General features: G+C 36.1%; 1 protein-coding gene across 4 annotated transcripts; it reads left to right on the top strand.

The window, feature by feature from the left end:
• Window positions 1-7,022: 7,022 nt before the first annotated feature.
• mst1ra (macrophage stimulating 1 receptor a) lies at window positions 7,023-21,910 on the top strand. 4 transcript variants are annotated; one of them, XM_079884364.1, is made up of 21 exons: window positions 7,023-7,127; window positions 8,298-9,562; window positions 12,441-12,614; window positions 13,056-13,181; window positions 13,353-13,517; window positions 14,500-14,660; window positions 15,516-15,651; window positions 15,769-15,905; window positions 16,037-16,207; window positions 16,328-16,421; window positions 16,503-16,706; window positions 17,267-17,413; window positions 17,511-17,664; window positions 17,785-17,874; window positions 17,955-18,149; window positions 18,249-18,329; window positions 19,166-19,347; window positions 19,636-19,745; window positions 19,899-20,064; window positions 20,241-20,377; window positions 20,604-21,910. In XM_079884364.1, exons 2-21 carry the CDS (start codon window positions 8,372-8,374, stop codon window positions 20,815-20,817), a joined length of 4,035 nt encoding a protein of 1,344 aa, XP_079740490.1. In that variant the 5' UTR covers window positions 7,023-7,127; window positions 8,298-8,371; the 3' UTR covers window positions 20,818-21,910. The 4 variants fall into 4 exon arrangements, with proteins under 4 accessions (XP_079740490.1, XP_079740493.1, XP_079740492.1 ...); XM_079884367.1 differs by having other exon boundaries at window positions 7,025-7,254; XM_079884365.1 differs by lacking the exon at window positions 7,023-7,127 and adding an exon at window positions 7,141-7,240.
• Window positions 21,911-22,821: the final 911 nt, after the last annotated feature.

Genomic DNA, 22,821 nt, shown 5'->3' with positions numbered 1-22,821 from the left:
TTTTCAGAAAAGAACAATAAGCGTATCAAAATCTGTCAAATTTAAATCTAGGCTGCATTGATGCAAATGGAGTGCATATCAAGACTCTACAATTAGCTTCATAATGGCCGCATTGAGCTTATCTGCCAAATTAATTACAGGTCTGATGATTTGCCATCTCTGGGAGCCGACCGCTTTGTTCCTGTCAGTTCACCTGCAGAAATCCATGAATCAGTGTGCATCACATGGAGATCTCTGAAGCAGCCACAGTAGCAGTTTCAGACATAGTATGGGGAGGAGGAGTAGACTTACATAACGCTACTTTACAAACACACATTCACACCGCCGCACGTGTTCACAATGTTCCGGGTGAGACACATACCAGACAGAAAGACAAAACCAGATGTTCTGCGAGACACATCTGGATAATGGAAGGACATTGGGCGTGAGTGGTTTCGTAGATCTGTTAAGTGAGAATGTTGAATGAAAGGCTTTTATTTCTTCAGCAAACTCTTTCTCCTGCAGCTGAAAGGTTGTTAATGTCTGGATCACACTCAAAACAAGGTCCTTCACATTCCATAAGCATGCATTCTACCCATTCGGCTTATCTTTCGAAGAAATCTCTGAACAGCTTATGCATAGAGTAGTGTGTGAGACGGTAGCGGGTGCGGGTTTGTGTAAGTGGTTAGGGGGTGATGGCTATTAAGTATTACTGATTCCAGGAACAGCAGACAGCACGGGGTCTATTGATGCCTGTGACCCTCCTAAAGGGTTGTAACTGTTCATCACACACGCTTCTTTGTAGCCTCACATTTTTAAAGTATGCAAATAAACTATTACAGACCTAAATAATAATAAACATCAATTAGCAAAAACTTTTTGATTTTAAAATAACGAACTGCAGTCAATAATTTTATTCCTTAAAACTCATCTTTGATAATCACAATGACATATTTAAAAATGACACTTTGAATAATACCATTGTACCAATACCACAATCGGTTGAAATGTGAGGGAAATAATCTATTTGCAGCAATGTCAATATATTTATTAAGCAAAACTCAAACTCAGGAACAGAACAACCGTAATATCATGAGGAGAACTGACAAAGAACAGAAAGAAACATAAGGCTTAAATACACAGAACAAACTTATCAACGAAATAAACAACAGGTGTAACTTATAATCAAACAATGAATAATCAAGGTAACCAACTGAAAACACAGGAAACAGAACTATACCATACAAAGAACACATATTTCCTATAACAGCCAACCATTCTTATCTTTTATTTAGTCTAACTGTCTTTCCTCAATCTTTAATTTTTTTATTTTTTTATTTTTTTATTTTGTGCTGTCAAGGGTGTTTCCCCAGTCTTCTGGCTGAGACGGTGGGATAGACTCCAGCATCCCCACAGGTCAAGCAGTTTGGAGATTTGATTTGATTTTGATTAACCTTGCAGCAGTTGATTTGTTTAAAAAAATGACTATAGCTTTGCATTTTAATATGGCAATGGTGGACTAAAACCCCAAATGTCCATGCCTCTGCTTTCAGTTTACAGGCATGAAAAGTCTCCACAAATGCCTCAAGCTCCACCTGGGCTCCCATGCACATTTGAAATTAGGCTTATGAACACCCAGGTGAGCGTCACCGTGAATCATCAGCAACCACTCCTATATAAATATCTCACCCAGTCAATTTTGGGGATAGTGAAACAGAGCCATTAATTCAACATGACTATTATTTCCCAATTAAAGTGCCAGTGAGTGAATGGATTTGACATTAAAATTTGAGCAACATGCCATTAGGGTCAAGTCAAAGTAAACACAGCATATTGGGCATTAAATTGCCTGCTTAAGATAAACATCTGTGTTATGATCAGATAATGAGTTGCGTAAAAGTGGCTGACTCCCCAAACAGATGAACAGACGTGTGGAGCACATGACCTACAGTACAAATCAAACTGTGATGTGCCCCTACAAGCAAGTTCCTTGGTGTTTTTTATAAAGAGCGATGACGCAGGCTAATGTAAAGTCATGCAAGAGCGTATCTCACAAGAATATCCAATAATTATGATGTTAAGCATTCCACAGAGTCTGTGTGTGTGTGGGTAGTTTATTTTTCACTTCGTCTCTCTCCAAGACAATGAGCCTTTTGCTCATCAAACAATGGAGGATCATTCACATTCTGTTCTCAAACCCTTGACTTGTCTTCCTACACATTTGGGTGAAAAACGCCCCAAAAAAATGTAATATGGAACTGGTCCGGTTTATACTGGGCATTTGACTATTGATCTTTTTGCTGTCTATTTGCTCTATGATGATGACAACCAGGTTTGGCTATTTAAAGGCGATTAGAATGACAAAGCACCCAAATTTCCATTAATCTAAAGAAAAGGAAAACCAATTGCAAAGGAACAGAGGAAATCCGGCCTGATTGTCACACAGGAAAGTTGTCGCAAGGACTATCATCTAAAAGGTTTCAAAAGTACAAGGTTTCAAAAGAGTCAAAATACAACAGTTCTTTTGTATTAGTTTCAAACACCTAGCACAAATTCTCTTAAATTATAATAATTCTTTTTGAATTCTGTTCTCTACTGTTCTCTAAAAAGTCAAATTTCCATGTCATGTTTTGTAGCTCTTGGGTAACGTTAAACATAATAAAACCACACTGTGAAAAAAAAATTGTAATAAAACCACACAGGCATATTTTGAATAGGAGACTTTGTTGTCAGGACAAGGTTATTTTTCTATGCATGTCAGGTTAGGGCAAGTTTGCTTTATATATATATATATATATATACAGCATATATTTATTACATGGCTTGGCTGAATTCCAATGTAGAATGCGGTCTGTTATTTCTTGATAACAGACCGCTGCGAAGTATAACAGACCGTTGCCATGAAAAACAGAGCGTTGCTATGGACGCAACCGTAGCTCGGAACGGACTATTTTCTTTAGCGGAAGCAATACAATCGTTTTTAAATCAATAAACTCCTTTTTAAATCAATATTTTGTGTCAATTTATTGATTTATTTGGTAGGTAGCCATGTAATAAGCGGAATAATGTATTGTTATTCGCTATAACAACCGCCTCTCTATACATTATCCCTTACATATCACGTGACTGCATCATTATTATAGTTCAAACGGGTTTCAGGTATCAGACGTCTTTAAGAACTCACGGAAGTGAAAAAGGGAAATGGTGATGTTGGCCTGGTGGTTTACCTCATGTTGCTGCTTACCATCATCAGACACGTCTCTGCAAATGTTTCAAGCCATACACATGGACATGTATTCAAAGAGTGGCGTGAATTATTTTTCCTTGCTAACATCTCTCTAGGTATAATAATAGTCTGCAGATATAATTCCAATTACAGTAATTGCTGATATTATTTTAAGCATCATACCTTGAAAAATATATATAATACTATTTCAATTTGTCATATAATGAACTGAGGATTAAGAAATGAAGAAGTATGGGTCTTTTGGTTCATTAAAAAAAACAGCAAACTGTTAATGCGGTATATTTCACACTGAATTGCTTTGTGCAATTGGTCACGATGTATGGTTTTTCAAATAAGTTCTTAATGAAGGATGGGACAGTGCCATTTGCCAGTGGAATCAACAGCATACCTAAAATCTGTGAGTATAAGCTTTGTTTCTCATTTCTTATGCAATTAATACATTTACATAGAATTATTAAAGGTACTGCAAATTATAGCCTGTTTAAATAGTAATGGTATGATAGTAGGCCTAATTATTTACATATTTTATTGTTTTACCAATCATTTTTCTGCTGTTTGGCATTAGTCTGCCTTCCTTCCTTCCTCCCTTCCATGCATTTATTTCTTAGTAGTGACTGCCAGGCTCATGGACCCAGCCAAGTACATCAAGAGAGGGGGAGTAAGGAGAGAGAGAGAGAGAGAGAGAGAGAGAGAGAGAGAGAGAGAGAGAGAGAGAGAGAGAGAGAGAATGAAAAGCAAGTAAGACAGAAAAATGTGGGCATAAATGCAGACAAAATTTGCAGGCATAACAAAATACTCAATGCATAAAATACAAATATTCAATAAAACGAAGTGTATATAATTCCAAATTTGTCAGTTTGCATAACAATCACATTCTTCTACCTATTAATTGCTGTGTGCTTTCAATTCTGTTCTTCTTCTTTTTATCATTATTATAATTATTGTTATGTTATTATCATACAATTGTAGTTATTTTTATGTATTTTGCATTGTTTGCACCTAACCAGCAGCTGCTTTGGCAATGCAATCGCAGCACTATTTGTCATGCAAAGAAATTGCACTAAATCTGATATTCAAAGAGTGAGAGAGGAACATTGTGTGTTTCTGCGACTGTTCCACAGTTATGCAAGCCAGAAGTAAAACGTCAAACTTGTCCTGCACACCAGTGGAGCACAGCGAAATAAATCACTGAATCAAAGCGACCAAATGCGGATAGAGCACCATGCTTCACAGCTGATGAGTTAACACATTGAATTAGTGGCTTGTCTGTGGAACTGGAAATGCATCAGAAATGCCTTTTATAAAGTTGACAATGTCAGAGAAAGTAATAAATGGCATGATGCATGCAAGAGCAAAAATAGGCTGCTCCCAGCTGGCTGTATTGATGGGGTGTCATTTTTTACCAAAAACAGTTTTTTGCACAACTCTATGTACCTGCATGCAGGCCAACAAAAATGAATAAGGATGCAATTTGCTACATTTCTACAATAATACCATATTGAAATATGCTGAATCTAAAAAAATTTAAATGTATCAAAACAATTAGATAGCTGAACAACTACACAGGTGTTAGTCTTTCAATTTCATTACCATCTATACAAAAGGGGAAACATAATTTTGCACCTGAACCATGTAACACTGCAGTGTCTTTCATGTTTTGTAAAGAATTTTCACAAAAGAAAACATTGTATAATGCTAATTGTTGTTAGTGTTTTTTTTTTTGAAAAATGACTTAATGTGAGTGCTTTGGTAGTTTTAGTGCATTTTGAATGTGAAATTAACTGCTGTGCCAAGTTGAAAATTGGTTAGGTGAACTGTATGAAAAGTTTTGAAAAAGTTACATAAGTATTGAGAAATTGTATATATATTAAAAAAAAACTTGCAAATATAAACTGCATACAACTTGTTGAATAGAGACAAGGGACATTAAAAAGCTAAAAAGTACCCTTTTCTTATGGCTTTTATTACAATTTAAACCATAAAAGGTTAATATATTTTAAAAATATACTAAATGCATTGAAATTACAAAATTTAGAATAAAATTGGATAGAGAGAGACAACAGTGGATGCTAAAATGACAAAAATAAATGTTTCTTAACTTTTTTACTCGACTAAATGAACTCAATGGCATGAACTAAAAGCCACGAAACTCTAATTTTGATTTCATGGGCTCTTTAGCAACCCGTTTTTCTCTTTCCCGTGTTTTGGAAAGACTTTCTGTATCACTCTCTTCCTCAGCAGAGGCCTGAGCGGCACCTTTGGACATTCAGAGACAGACAGAGAGAATAGCAATCACTCCAGTGTGAATAGCTATGACGCATGTAGTTTTCTGGGTACTCCGTTTAACAACAACTCTACTTCCACCCGTTCTGGCAAACAGACACACACTAAAGCGGTCTGAAAAGAGTTTGAGCTGACAAAAGGAAGTCTGGATGACCTTTGTGTCTTAACTGGCTGTCCAAAATGGGCTGTTTAATAACAGGCTGAGCTGTTCTCAAATGTTGTAAAGAACAGCATTTCTTTTTAACATTATAAATTTCTCTTTCATTGCTATGTCCATGTAACTCATACCACGTGCAATTATAATTATTAACAGTAGCATCTAGTTTTGCAGTGTGCACATATTGCAGTGCCAAAAAATACTGACATATTAGAGTAAACAATTTAGAGTGTGACTTTATCCATATTTCATAGAATATTGGTTTAAGGCCTTCATTGTCAAACTGTAAGCAATGGTGTTCTAATAGATCTGGATATTTTACAAAGCATTCTGAATTTATGAAACGTTGTTACAGTTTATATATACAGGTTGTTGGCGCCACCATGTGGATATACTTAGAAATTGAAATTAAATTGAAATTTTATATATATATATATATATATATATATATATATATATATATATATATATATATATATATATATATATATATATATATATATATATATATATCCGAACTAAGGACTTAAAAATATGAGGACTACAAGATGTAACTCATCAAGATGCGAATGTGAGAATATAATTTCAACACATTTTTTTATTTGGTCTCTGTATTCATATTGAATGCCATCATATGAAATCATGCCTGATTTTTAACATTGACTAGGCTACTAAAATAATGTAATAAATAAACGATAATAAGAAAATAATAATGATTTACAAAATATTTGTATATTTAGACAAATAATGACAAATAAATTCGTATAATAAAGTAGGCCTAATTATTCAAATATATTGTAATCTTATCTAGACAGCAGAATTAGCAGACAAGAACATAAAGAGTAAATAGAACATCTGTAATTAATATAGGCTATGTGAAATCCATAATTACATCATCTGTTACGTCCGTCTACATGCTACTCATGTGACAACATCGGAAAATGATACACCCAAAACACAATTACTAATTTCTCCCACCCTCCCGAGCCCACACAACAGTTTCTTAAATGTGTGGAACACCTGTATCATATCACCACAACATCTACGTAAAGTGAACCACTGTATTGCTGGCTTAAATTTCCATTACATTAATTTGAATGAATGCTGACGTACCAGTTTCCCCCCTCACCCCAGAATAGCCTATAGCCTGCATGGGAACTAAATTCCCTGCATTCCTTCAAAAATGTTATTGCTCTTACTAGCCAAGGAAATCCAGATCTTATAGTCGTCATCTAGATGTTAAATTCGCTTAAATGCTGTTTAGACAAGGAAAGGGGTGTGCAAGTCTTAATTTTGATTTCAATCCCTGGGGAGATATTTAGGTTGAGGAGGAATTGCGCAACATCACTTCCTTATGAGGTGTTCAGGCGTGTTCTGTGGGACTGACCGTATTCTCTGTCTAAGTCGAAACTGTCCCGTCGAAGAGCAGTTAATCTTGTGAGTTTTTTTCTTCTTCTTCAGGTAGGTTCAACTTATCAAGTACAATCACTGTTGTCATATTCTGTGGAGTTTTTGTTATGGAGTTTGACGTTTGAGAGCGCACGTTCACTCTTCATTGGACTTCAGAGAAAGAGGTAAAAGGCCACAGGTGAGCTTCAGGTAAATTCACACACTTTTTTACAATCAATAATAGGCTACATTTGTATCATATTTTGTCAGCGCTTAGACTTTTTGTAACATTCCCGCGCCACACGCCACATTTTAGTTAATATTCCTCAGCCTAAATATTTAGACAGCTCAGTGACTAAAAACGAAAATCAAAGCTGGTTACGCTTTGACATGTTTGTTTATCTACTGTTAAAAGTGCGCGTAAAGTTGCATATTCATTATTTTTACTCGGCAAGAAATTCGGTTACAGGGAGTTCACGCACGTTCCAATAGCCTACATTACAGAGAAAATCTTTCTCTTAAAGCTATATATTGCGTAATTATACAGCCATTTTTCGTCTACTTCATAGGCAAGTTCACTTGCAATATTACCATAGTAACAGTTTCCGCCAAAATACCAAATATGAGAACGCCTTCAAGCTGTATTATTTATTTATTGACAACGCTGGTTCCTTATACCACGTGACCACAATTTAACTATGGAAAGATGGTGTGCAACCGATAAAATGTTAACCTTGAATGCAACAAGCATTTGGATTTTTGCTGCCTAATGCATACATGTAAATGTAGAAAAAAAAGAAAAGAAAAGAAAAATTAACTAATAATAATTGTTTTTAATTCATTTAATGAATTATGAATTCAAGTTATTCATTCAAGGCACAGGATTAATTCATTTTAAAAGTAAAATGTGGTCAAATTCATCTCACTTTAATTTCAAGACCTCAAATCAAAGTTTATTTATTAAATGTACAATGAAACAAGCAAGATTAGCGTAATAAGCACTAATACATACATGCATAATAGAGTAAAGGAGAACTTTGCAATACAATACAATATAATCAAAATGCAGATCAACTGAATATGTTGATCAGTTTCGTGAGAGCTGCATTCAGCAGTCTTAAGTTACTGTCAAAATAATGTAAATGGATGGAATAGATGTTGTTCTGACATAATGGGGAGAAAACATTTTACAGTGATTGTTAATCTCACTTCCATCTATTTTTGTCATTTTTGAATTCAAAGGTCCTGGTTGTCTTCATCATGTGTTAGTAACAGCAGTGACATCCCTTCACCTCAGGCTACATAGGACTGTGGAGATGTTCATCAGCCCCAGGACCTTGTTAAAGTGTGTCTGGTTGCAGATACATTTGACCTGTGCCCTAAAAACATGTCCTGCGATCCCGCAAATGAACACAAACTTCTCTGTTGCCTACCCTGTCTCTTTTTTCCAAACTACAAAATCCATACAGAACATAGTTGTTAAGGAATATTTTGATGAAGTTTATGTAGCCTCTCAAAATGTTGTTGAAGCCTTGGACAAAAATCTCACTAAACTATGGGAATTAAGAACTGGCCCAGTTGGCAGTCCAGACTGTCAGACCTGTCACTGTGATGTTGAGAGTGAACCAGGAACTTCACTGGACACAGATAACCAAGTTCTTGTTTTAGAGCCTCAGGACTATCTTGAAATCCTGTACATCTGTGGGAGCACCCAGTATGGAGTCTGTAACATCATTGATCTTACTGCAGGCCAAAAACCTTCTAACCTTACATGTTTTTTCGATAAAAAAGCCAACTCGCGCTCGGATTGTCCTGACTGTGTTGCTAGTCCTCTGGGAACAAAGGTCAGTGCAGTCACAGATGGTTTTTCATCTTACTTCTTTACAGCAGCTACCATCAATACCACCGTTGCCGGGACTTTTGGCAAGCGCTCTCTTTCCATTCGCCGCCTACTTAACACAGAAACTGGTTTTGACAGCGAAGTGAAGGGTCTAACGGTTCTTCCCAAATTCCAGGATACATTTACCATTGACTACATCTATACGTTCTCCACGGAAGAATATGTTTATTTCCTATCTGTACAATGGGAGAGCCCAATGAAATCAAACGCCAAGTTGCAGACCCATCTTGGTCGGCTGCCGATCAGGGACAGCGAGGTTTGGATGTACAGGGAGATCATTCTGGAATGCCGCTTTGAGCCCAAGCGCCGGAGAAGGAGCTTTAGGGATGTTGTGTACAACTCTGTTCAAGCTGCTCACTTCAGTACAGCAGGCAAGGAGCTGGCTGATGACATAGGGGTGAAGATGGAAAGCCCAATTCTGTATGGGGTGTTTGCTGTATCAGATCAAAAGGGGAATCCTATCAGCCAGTCTGCCTTGTGTGCATTTCCAATAGACGACGTGAACAGAGCCATAGAAATGGGAGAAGAGTCCTGCTGTTCAAATGGGACGGAGCAACTCTCACGGGGATTGTGCCATTTACAGTCCTGTGAAATGTGCCCACATGAGGTAAGTTTGTATTCTCAGTGCAGCTTCTTGACAATTCACATTAAGCTACAAAAGAAGGTATTTTGAAGAATGTTGGTAACCAGACAGTTGACGGTAGCCATTGACTTACATGGTATTTTTTTCCTACTATGGATGTCAATGGTCCTTGCAACTACCCAGAACTACTTAGCAGATGCCTTACAACACCCTAGCAATACTCTAGCGACCACCCAGATCACCCTAGAAACTGCCCATCAATGCCCTTGCACCAACAACCCCCCAAACTCCACACCAATTGCCTTGCAATGCCCAAGCAACCATCCTGCAATGGCCTAGCAACCCTCAGAACACCATATCAATGCCATAGCAACCACCCAGATTACCTTAGCAGTGCCCTGGCAACCCCAGGTTGCTTCGATGCCCTAGAATTGCTTCGATGCCCTAGCAACCACTAGCAATTGCTTTACAATAATTTAGCATCACCCAAGCAACCACCCAGATCACCACTTAGGTATGCCCTAGCAACCATACAGAAACACAATATCAACCACGCAAAACATCCTAACGATGCTACAAAAATCCCCAGAACACCCTAACAACCACCTAGCAATGCAATAGCAACCACCCAGATTACCTTAGCAATGCCCTTGCAACCTCCCGAACACTCTAGTATTCGCTTAGCAATGTAACCGGCTGGCAAGGCCCAAAACATCATAGCAATTGCCTCACAATGCCCTAGCAACCTTCATAACACCCTAGCAACCATCTAGTAATGCCTTAGCAACCGTTCGGATCACCATACCATTAATTTGTCAATAATTATGAATGTTTACTTTGCCTTTCTAAAAAAAGATGAATGAGTCATTTTAATTTGTCTACTGCCATTTTATGCTTTACCTGTACCTCAAGACTTGTCCCCATCTTGTGTTTAGTCAAAGGGTTTATGTAATTGGTCTAGTTTATATTACACAACCTGTACCTTAAAAGGAGAGGACCATAACATATTTGATGGTTAGTAAGGCCACTTTCAGGAAATGACTCACACAAATATTTGATTGTAGTTTAAACTCAGATGTGGAGCTGCACTTGCTCAGGGATCTCAGTGACAATCAGACTTTATCAGACACTCTCATCGCGTGTGGATTAAAAGTCTGTTGAATCAATGAAGTCACTTTCTGTTTTGTAAATACCAGCCGCAACATGCTCATACATGAACTAATACGTTACTCAATACGTTACTAGTGGATTGAACTTTCTGTGGCAAATGTTTTGTGCTGAATTTCCCTCAGGATCTCAAACGAGGCGTTGAGCCAGAGCTGATAAATCAAAGAAAGTATGTAGTGGGCTGGTAGGACATTCAGTAGTGACGTCAACATTTTGTTTTTAACCAACAGAAACACAGATAACAAGGGGATTGCCTGAAATAAAACAATATTTATAATGCTGTCCTGTAGTTATAGTTTTTCTAAAATTGCGCATTTTGTGCCCATCCATTGTAAGTAATTTCTGGATATTCCATCCTGTACATCTCACATACATTGTTTTTGTTTTTCATTTCATGCAATTCAATGATATTTTACAGAAGATTTAAATCCATTCATTAGTTATAGTGGATGTAACAAATGATTTATTAGATACGTTCATTACATACATACTAAGTTATTATGAATTATGATAATGATCATTTATTTATACACCTTCTCAAAGAAAATCTCTCAGCTATCATATTACTTCAGAAGAATTGTATATTACTTCAGAAGAATTGTAATATCTTGCATGTGTTGAATGGACCTCTTTAATGATACCAAGAAGTTTTTACATCCTTTTTTAAAGCATGGAAAATATTCCTCCTTTTATGTTCCATGGGAGCAAGAAAGTCTGTAAATATATATGAGTTGATGAAAAGATAATGATTAATGTGAATGATATGTAATCATGTAGCCTAATCCATAAAAAAGTAACTGTAATATGATGATTATGAGTTTTAAAATGTAATATAATCTAATTACAAGTACTACATTTATAAAATCGAATTACTTAATCCAGATTACATGTAGTTACTACCCAGCAATGTATAAATGACAACATCTGTACCTAAATTCGTTCATTTCTTCAGCAATGCAAATTAAATCCTGACTGGACAGAGTGTTACTATTGACAGACTGCACATATTCCACAAAATCCTAATTTGGTACAAGGGTTCAAGCTTTATGGGCAGGAAATCATTTATTACTGCCAGATGGCATCTGGAGCCTTCCGTTTACAAGTGCTTCTGCTTCCTTTTCACTGGTTGCTGTTGCTGTGGATGCATTTTTTGCTGTCACAATGCCCCCCTTTTTGAAGTCAGTAAAGCAAATCATAATAAAAATGGCACAGGAAATGGAAAATAAGTAAAAATGTTGATTTGATGGAAGTGTCAATGAAATTAAAATATAGCTGTTTATTCTAACAATACATTGAGCTTCACATATAGGCCTGATTTCACAGACAGGGCTTAGATTAAGCCAGGATTTGGCCTTAGTTCAATTTGGACCTGTAAGTAGCTTTCATAAACGTGCCTTAGAAAAAAAAACATTACACGTGTGCGTCTTGAAACAAGATATCTCAAGCACAATGCAAGCACAATGAGATATTAAGATATCTCAGTGCACGTTGCTTTCAGTTAAAACAGCTCAAACATGCATTTTAGTCTGGGACTAGGCTTAAGCCTTATCTTTGAACCTGGGGGATGGAGTGTATGTTCTTGTAATTGTAGATTTTGCAGTTTTAATTTAGTTAAATTGACATTTTCTGTGTACTCTCTATTTTTTTTTTACTGATTTTTTTGCTAAGCAATGTTACATGAAAAAAAAAAATCAGTCACAAAATATATTTATTCATTTTGTTCTATTTTGTCTAGAATACAGACGATTTGACTTGCAAAGCTCTCCCCACCATGGTGGCAAAGCCTTTCTACAGAGTGGACTTCTTCAATGGAAAGATGAACAATGTTCTCTTCACTTCTATTCTGGTCACCACCATTGAGACCAAGACTGTGGCACACATCGGCACGGATCATGGAAGGCTCTTGCAGGTTAATAGTGCATCACAAATTTTTTGGTAGAAACAGATTCCTTTTCGAATACTGTGAAAAATGTTTTGCATCTTACCGAAATTTACTTAAATTTTAATATGGAGCTAACATATGTGTTTTAAAGCCTTTGTAGGTGGGTTTCAAACTCTAATCTTTCATCTCAGCCACCATAAATATTTGCAACAAGCTCTGCCCCCCTCTGAATCCTCTCCTTAACAGTTGTTAAAAAGTTTAAAGTTCATATCTTTCCCTCTAATCAGTGGCCAATCTGATCATAGGCCAGGCTTTTGTTGGCTCCATATACTGGATGGTTACTATGAATGAATTTTTCCCTTATATGGACAAATGTTATGCATGTTTCATATTTGTGTAGCTGTGACTAAGTATCATTCTGTTAAATGTGTACATATAAAAAACATTAAAAAATAGTTTACTTTTCAGGTCATTCTGAGCAGATCAGTCCCTGTAGTATTTGCCAACTACTCTCTTGTGGAAGACATGCAGAGAGTTTCACGAATGGCTGCCATTCGTTCTTCCGAGTCTCTGCTCTTTGTTGTTGGAAACAAGGTATGCATGTTTATTCTGTACAGTTCAAAAGCTTAACAGCCGTCAGCAGAGAACCGAAGGTTTAATGTTTAAAATATACCAGTGCACTGAAAGTGACTCATAGTTTTCATCTGCATTTTTCTGTTTACATCCATCCAATGTCAAATCTGTCTCTCTTCACCCTATGTACAGCTGATAGATGTGTCTCCCAGAGGTCCAGGCTGTGCCCATTTCCTCAACTGTTCAGTCTGTTTAGCGGCGCCCAAGTTTATGAGATGTAGCTGGTGTGGTGGAGTCTGTTCCCAAAAGTGTGAAGATCAGTGGAGCAGCATTTCCTGCCCTCCTGTTATCACCCAGGTAACACATTGCCAGTGGAGAATGACAATAATTTGCCAGTAAATGTAAACTCACAATAAACTGTCTTTTAAGTTTGCATTCGTCATCATATAAAGTGAGTGTGCACTGATAATATCATTGTAGTCATATCAGGGCAGGGGTGTGTTAACAACCACAGTTCTTGTTGGACTCTCACCCTTGTCTCACACCGGATGGAATGCCAGCTTTAGTTGTGTAGTCATTCGAGTGAAAAGGAACCTTAGTTTTGTACTATATACAACATTTTAGAATAGTAAAGTCATCAAACCTGAAATAACACAAATGGAAGTATGAAAATTATACAATAATGTAAAATGTAAAAAAAAAAAAAAAAATCTATCTTGTACAGTAAATTGCTAATATGTATGCTGGGCATTTGTAGGCTGCTCCTTTGCTCTCCAAAGAATTGAAATGAAAACGAATTAAAAAAAAAAATTTTTTTAACTGTTCTGTACAAGGTTGAATTTCATTTCTACTTTTGAATGTTCTATTCATCAAAGAATCCAAAAAAAAATTATTCACAGTTTTCACAAAAATGTTAAGCAGCACAACCATTTACAACATTGACAAATCAGATTTCTGAAGGATCATTTGACATTGAAGACTGGGGTAATGACTTCTGAAAATTAAGCTTTGCCATCACAGGAAGTAGAGTACATTATTTTAAATTGTTACAAAATGTCACAATGTTACCGTTTTTACTGTATTTTTAATCAAATAAATGCTGCCTTGGTGAGAATAAATTCATGAAAGGCAAATTCAGTCTGTGTCCAGACTTTTGACTGATATTGTTTTTTTTATGATTAAAAACTAAGTAGACATGTTGTACAGTCATGTTTTACATTAAGTTCGGGGCTGATCCAAATAACATATTTCAGTCCTTTTGTACTATTGTCACATAGTGACTATAATGAGCTTTATGCACAACCCTAAAACTTGATTTTTGTGCACTGTTGCTTTTCAGTTTTTCCCCAGTACAGTGCCCATAAATGGTAAGAGTGACCTTACTCTCTGCGGCTGGAACTTCCAATCAGCTTCCCGACCTGCTATCACTCAATCCTCTCACCAGGTTAAAGTGGGAAATAACAACTGCACTGTTATACCAGAGAAAAGCAGTAGCTCCCAGTAAGTAACACACATATTTTAGTTTCCCCACAAAAAGGTTTGACAAATACAGTTTTTTTTTTCTTTCTACTGAAACATGAAGCTGTGGCAGGGGTGTATCAAAGCATATCCTTTTTTTTTTTTTTTTTAATAGCCAATACTCAGGTCAAACTAACGTGTGTATAACATTTAGGAACAGATAAAACATTTACTGCTCAACCGGGTTCTTTTGTGGGCGCTGGGCAGGAGTACTTTGCAAGCACAAGCTTTAAATAAGTATCAATTACAACTTATTACAGACCAGATACCGGTGAGCATTTCATAAAATGCACAAATGTTACAGATCACATACAGAAGCAGTGAAATTCAGGGAAATTGATACACAGAACAAAAATCAGTGCAGTACAGACAACCTTTTCTTGGATACAGATAACCTTTGATGTTACTCATATTGATGACCCCGACACTATTAAACATGGACTACATATATATATATATTTTTTTTTTTTTAACACACATACATACATATGTGTTTTATCAATTGTATTTTAGCTTTATTTACCATTATAATATTTAATATAATTTATATAATAGCTTTTATGGTTATATTTTCAGTTTTCAATTAATTAATTAATTTAATTTAAATTTATTTCTGGTTTACGTTTTAGATATTTTGTGATACGTGTCATTTTTATTAGTTTGTTTTACAACATATTTATCTTTACTTTTATTTCAGTTTTAATTTTAGTACCTCAACTTAAACATTTTTATTCAGTTAGTAGTTTTTTTTTCATCTATTATTTATGTTATTTTATTTCAGCTTCATTTCAGATAGTGAAATCTATTGATGAATGTTATTTTTCATTCATCTCTCAGGCTGGTGTGTAGGCTTGATGGTGAAGTGTCAGGCCTGGAGCAAAGTGTTGATATAACAATGGAAGTGAATGAAAAAAGAGTGGAAAGTGGATACTTCATCTTTGGGAAGGCTAGCATACAAGACTTCCGTTTTGTGGTAATGACCAAAACATTCTCAATCTTTAATTATTCCACTTGATTATGTTAAGTAATTATGTATGATTTTGCTGTTTTAGATTGATAAAACTCTGTCATACCTAATATCTTCCATCAGACCCCAGAAATCACAGATATCAATCCAAACTTTGGACCTAAGATTGGAGGAACCCTGGTCACCCTGTCAGGAAAACATCTGGATGCTGGTGGAAGCAGAATGGTCAGCCTTGGAGACAGAATTTGCCCTGTTGAAAGGTTATTGTGCCAGGTTATGAAATTCACTGTTTAACAGTTATAAGTCATGGTTTAGAAATACAATAGGGATGTGAGTACTACATTTTTAACTACTGCTTTCTGAGGATTTTCCTCCTGTTATTTCTCCACAGCATCTCCAGCAATGGAACGTCTATCATTTGCAGGTCTGAAAGTGTTGAGGAGACTTCAGAAGTAGATGTGAAGGTTGTAATTGATGAAACAACTATTTCAGCCTCAAAAACATTTAGGTACATGGAGAATCCTGTGGTGACGGGTGTGAAGCCCAACTGTGGTTTTAGAAGGTGAGTCAAAACATTCCATTTTTCTTTTGTTAACCATTTAATGGGGTCTTTAACAGTAAATGATGTGAAAGGCCATTAAATTGTTTGTCATGTATTTTTTGGGGTGTTGCTACAATGAAGAGGATCCAAAATAACCATCACTGGGCAGAATCTGGACTCTGTTTCCCAGGCCGTCATTAACTACAGAGTCAACAACACAAGACCAGTGCAAACTGTAGGACTCATTTGTAATTTGAAGAGCCATGTTTGATAATAGTGAATATGTTGCTACTTATTGGATAATGTATCTCCTTAGGTGTGTGTTGGTCAAAGCAATTCCACCCAGATGGAATGTACAATCCCAGAATGTGAGGAGTCATCAGGAATTCTGTCTGTAGATTTTGATGGAGCCAAGGAACTCCTGTCTCAGACTTTTACCTGCCATGCTAATGGGGAACCCATCCCGTTTGAAAAAGATGTGCTTAAGCTCATGCCAGGGCAGGAAAAAGTCTCATTGCATGTGCGTCTAGATGGTTGCATGTATTAAATATGGGGTTATATAGTCTCACATAGCCAGACCTTTAACTATAAAGTATAGGATCTGACCAGGCCAAGTTTTCACGTTTTTGTTAAATGTTGATATTAAAAATATATATTTTTTTATATTTAAATATAAAGTAATTTATACACATTTTATCTTTTTTTTTATTAATAATAATATATTTTTTTAGTTTTTGAACCAGATCTTCATTTATTTGTTCAGAAATACAGTAAAAACTGTAATATTGTGAAATATTATTCCCATTTAAAATAACTGTTTTCTATTTTAGTGTATTTTAAAATGTATTTTGTAATATTTAAAAATTCTCTTCATATTTTTTTTGGCCAAAATAACTCAAATTGACTGACATGACATGTAAATCAACACAATAAATGATTTATTAAATTAAAATTATGGCTAAAAACTGTAAAAATGAATGCTGGTTTTAAGTCATAATTTGCATTTGTAATATCAACTGAACTATTATTCTTTACATTTTTATGTATTATAATCTAATCAAATGCTTGTTTTCATTCCAGCACAAAAAACTGACACTGGTGTCCGGTTGCATGGAAATCATCATGACAATTAATGGAGTGGATTGCAAGGCCACAGTTCTGGACAATGAGATCACCTGCTGGATTCCCAAAAATATGGAAATCCCTAGCCAGGGGGCGCCAGTCAAGGTCAGAGTCTGTGACATATTGAATTCAGCTTTGATATGTTTAAGCTGGCTCTGTTTTTTATTCATGATGCTCTTCTCTTCCACTTTGTTTTTCTCAGTTGTTTGTGAATGGAAAAGAATATGACATTGGTATGGTAGTTACTACAAAGAATAATTTTATTTTGGGCATGGTTCTGGGCATCATAGCTGCAGTTGCTGTGGGGGCAGCTCTGGCCTACGTAGTCATGGCACAGAAACGCAAGAGAAAGAAAGGTAAGTGCCCTCAATAACTTTTTGGTACCAAGAACAGGATGAGGGGCCCTTTACTGTATGAAAAATAAATGTCAAATTTGGTGAATATGAATGTAAAAAATAAAACTGTTTGGTTGGCAGCTGCACTTGGTCATGTTCGACTATCCATGCTTTCATCTCGTGCGGCGGTGGAGAATTATGACAGATCACCTGATGGTGACTACAGAAGAGGTGAGACAACCTGTGAAAACAATGAGACGACATTTATAAATAGCATCCATTCTTCAGTGAAAATAAATTGTGTCCTGTAGGTCTGGGAGTTTCTCCATTCCAAGCCTTGAGCACAACGTTATCCAGTCTTACGATGGACTCTGCAGCAGCTCCTTTGATGCCATCTCAGATGATCTCTATGTCTTCTCTGCGGCCAGATCTGTTGGAGGAGGTGAAGAACGTTTTGATCCCACCCAAGAAGGTCAAAATCCAGTATGACCAAATTATTGGCAAAGGTACATTTCTCAGGGCAATAGCAATCCATCTGATTTTGGTACATTATTTTCCATTTTTCCTTCATTTAATAGTACATTCTCATCCCAAATCTTTCTCAGGTCATTTTGGAACGGTGTATCATGGATATCTTATTGACAGTGATGACAAAGAGATTCACTGTGCGGTCAAGTCACTCAATAGTAAGTAAATTAACACTTTTAAATAAAGGTGCACCAATATTAAAATTGTGGCTGAAAAAAATAATTCGAGTTATTTTTAATGTTAAGGCCAACTACTGAATAATCTAAAAAATGTAAAAAATAATCTATAATTTTAAAAGTGAATTCAGGCATCACAACATTATAATATACAGATTTTTTTTCTTCTAAAGATTACATTTAACATTGTTATCAAAACATTAGTTTAAATAAAGAGTATTTATTTTAATAAAGAGTAACTTTAAGTGAGTGTTAGTTATCATTATCAACCATTATATAGCTCACATTGACCAATATCAATAAATTCAAAAATCTTTAATATCAGCTGATTGTCACGGGTGAGGTGGTTGAGATCAAACGCACAACGAATAGTAGACTTTAATTCAGAAATGATACCAGGAAACATAACCACACATCAGCTTAAAGTAAAAGATACAAGAGAAGGAACAGGGAGAAATAGAGGGCTCAAATACACAAATAACAGATCAGGGAAACAAGATACAGCTGGGGCATATTAACTCAATGACAGTGACCATGGAAACTAACAAGATACAGTTGACAATGAACAGAGGAAGAGCATGCAGGTGAGGGCCAGGGAGGATGATGGGAATTGTAGTGATCGTGACACTGATAACCAGTGTTGAACAAATAAATTATGCATGCCTAGGTTTAAAGCTTATGAAAAGACATATATTAATTTTTCAAAAGACAAACAGTGATATTATAGTATTTTACATTACAGTTTACATTACAACATTAACATGTCTAGCTATTATGAATCGTACAATCGTAAATATCGTCTTATTCTTTCTTTAAAGGGATCACCGATCTGGAGGAGGTGGAGCAGTTTTTAAGAGAAGGAATCTTTATGAAGGCCTTCCACCACCCCCATGTCCTGTCTCTCCTGGGCATTGTGCTTCCCAGTGATGGACTTCCCCTGGTGGTCCTGCCATACATGAAACATGGAGACCTCCGGCATTTCATCCGCTCTACACAGAGGGTAAGCACATTAATTTTATACTACAAATCAGTGTCAAAAAACAACATACTGTATCTTAGCCCTTACTTTAATCATCATAATTGATAGGTTGATGACTCAAACCCAGCTCATCCCTAACCCCATCTTAAGCCTAACTTTAACCCTAAAATATGATTTGTCGATAGCAATGTTGCTCCAGAACCAACAAGGATGTTTATCCAGAAACATTTTAATATTTTTTAAATCAGGTCATCTTACTAAAATGTTACACTGAATAATGCCTCATAAAAACATATCTTTCATGTTCAGAATCCCACAGTGAAGGACCTGGTTGGCTTCGGTCTTCAAGTTGCCAAAGGAATGGAGTATCTTGCAAACAAGAAATTTGTGCACAGAGACCTTGCTGCACGCAACTGCATGTAAGTAACAGGCAACCTTAATTATCATAATGTGTATAGTAGATTATGTATATTCCAAACTGTAATCAACAGCCTTTTTTTGTTGTCTTACCAAAGTACAATGAGTATGGACAAATACATTTCTATGGAATATAATGGAACTGCTTTTCCTAGGCTGGATGAGTCCTTTACAGTGAAGGTGGCTGACTTTGGCATGGCACGAGATGTCTATGATAAGGAATACTACAGCATCCAGGACAGCAAGAAAGCAAAGCTGCCAGTCAAATGGATGGCTTTAGAAAGTCTGCAGACACAGAAATTCACCACTAAATCAGATGTGGTAAGTTTAAACATGAAAAATCTTTATACCAAAGATTAAACCGCATGATTAATAGAGGTAAAAAAATAATAATGTTTATGTAAATGTGTCAAATAGAGGGATTTCAATTTCAGCAGGTATGACGCTACATTCTTTATATAACATACATACAAATGTATGCATTTTATTCCCTCTAGTGGTCTTATGGAGTGTTGATGTGGGAGATGATGACAAGAGGGGCCAGTCCATATCCTGATGTGGACCCTTATGACATTACATCATATCTGATGCAAGGCCGTCGACTGCCACAGCCACAATACTGCTTTGATTCCATGTATGATTTTACGTGTATTTACCTGCTGCTCATCTTAAAGGGGGAATTTCATGTGGAATCAAAACTGACTTCTCATTGATTATATACTATGTGCCAGATTTACTAAACAGGGCAAATTAGCATGAGAGTGCAATTCCAAAAAAGCGCACATAGGACTGGAAAGCTCTGCTATATACTATGTACTATATATATATATATAATTGTGTATTTTACTTTTGTATTATAGGTGGTCCATCCTGATGCAGTGCTGGCATCCTGAGCCTGAGAAGAGACCAGGTTTCCCTACGCTCGTACAAGCTATTCAAGAGATCCACTCCGACCTAGAGGGGGACCATTACATCAACCTCCAGATCACCTATGTGAATCTAGACCAGCCCCGGCCCTACTCCTCATTCTCCCCGGCCCCACCCGTGCACTCGGACCACTCTTCTTCCACCTGACCCTAGTCCCAAATGAAGTCTGAGCTGCCTTCATCCTGTGGATTCAACGGCTCATATAGTCCTGTGAAGTTTGAGAACCAAAGAGCATGCACTGAAGATGATCTGCTGTATTTGGAGAATCCCAATGTGTGTCCAGGCAAAAACAATGCACATTCTTTGTGTGCCTCTGTAATGGTCATGCTTCTGTGAACTAGTTTCACAGCCGAATTGGTGTCTTGTCTTTGGGATTTTAACTATTTCTGGGCAAGTGCACTTTTTAAATGAATGCAAGTCTTTTGTTGTGTTACAAAATGTTGATTGTCAGTATTTTTATACTTTTTTTAAAGCACATGAAATTGTTTATTACCCTGATAACAACTGAATCATCTGTTATTGCTCATACTTTACAGTGCAACACGGTTCTATCCGGAAGATTCTAGCAACAAGCCATTTTATGTTCACACTGCCTGTAAAAATTATAAGAGCAATGATATTACTTGAAATATGATTCCGTCAGTTTCATTCTACTACTTTTTTCATTCTACTACTTTTTTTAAACAACATTTTAAGGTTCTTGCATAGTTATTGCAAATGCAGATTTTAATAATCTTACAAAAGTTGTACAAAATTCTTTTGTCATTCCTCGAGAATATATCCAGCTAAAAACGTTCTCAGAACTTTGGCTAATGTTCTGACAAGGATCTCTCAAAGCTATAAACAATTTTTTTCCAGTAACGTTAATAGAATGTTTATTCTAAGTTATCTGGTCATTAATAATGATCTCAAAACGTTAGCACACAAGCATTTTTTATACACCGTTCAAAATTCAAAAGTAAAAATCCCATAATGTTTGAAGAATGATCAAATTTAATGTTCCCTTAACATTCACAAAACCAACAAAAATGTTAAAACATTTTTTTTTTTAAACTACGTTTTGAACGTTAAGAGAGCATTCAGACATGAAATGTTTACATAATTTAATGCAAACATTTTCAAAATGTTCTTAGATCATATTTTTGTTAGCTGGGTATAGCTGTAAGCGATTAAAATGGTGGAAAACTTGATTACTCAATTTAAATAAAGAAAATTGTTTAGCACTTTACTCTTTAACGACAATGGTTGCACTGGGGTTGTGCATGCTATTGAAAAATATGAACCATGATGCTAATAAGCTACATTGCTTTTAGTAAAGTAATAGCTCAATGACCTACAATAGCTGTGACAATGTTCTGACAATATATTATTCTAGGATTTTGAACATACTTGGAGGGATTCACCTTCCTCGTCACTGGAGGTCAGTATAGACCTTCTGTAGGTTATTTTCCACATAACTTTAGTATCGCTAGCATCATGTTGTGTTGAGGTTTGTCCTCTAGTGTACTGCAGTGAGTCATGTAGTTGCCACATTGGGAAGAAACGCAACACTTAAATGCCAGTGTCATGAAATGCTGAGTCATTTCTGTCTTGCCTTGATCTCTTTAAAATCCATTTAAATCATATATTGGAAAGCTATATTCACAAGTGAGAATTAATGTCAACATGAAATAATAAGTGACTGGTGCAATCCATACAGTGATTTTGTTACGCTTCTGCTGTTATAGTAATGCTTTCAAAAGTCTCGCAATTAATGTAATTTAGAGCTGAAATTTTGAGATGAAATAATAGCAACAATAGGTGCGAATAAAAATAGATTAAAATATGCATTACCATTTAGATACAGTGTAAACTTGACTTTCAGCCTCCTTACATGTCTGGCTCAATTCTGTTATGAAACATCTATTTCTCAAGATCCAACAACCTCTTATGGATAAGATCAAGTCATCATGTTGCAAAGTAAAATGGGTTGCAAATGCCATTCCATGCTCCAACAAACTGAAACACATTATTTCAAGCACAGTTCAGATTCCTCAACAGGAAAATTACATGATGCAGGTACTGAAACATAGGCTACATCTAGAACTCTATATACCTCTGTAACTTCCCAGAAACAATTTGATTGCATAGCTACCAGCAACTGTCCTTCAT

Source organism: Squalius cephalus (assembly GCF_949319135.1).
Source record: "Squalius cephalus genome assembly, chromosome: 10".
Taxonomy (NCBI): Eukaryota; Metazoa; Chordata; class Actinopteri; order Cypriniformes; family Leuciscidae; genus Squalius; species Squalius cephalus.
This window is presented reverse-complemented; position numbering and strand designations above follow the sequence as displayed.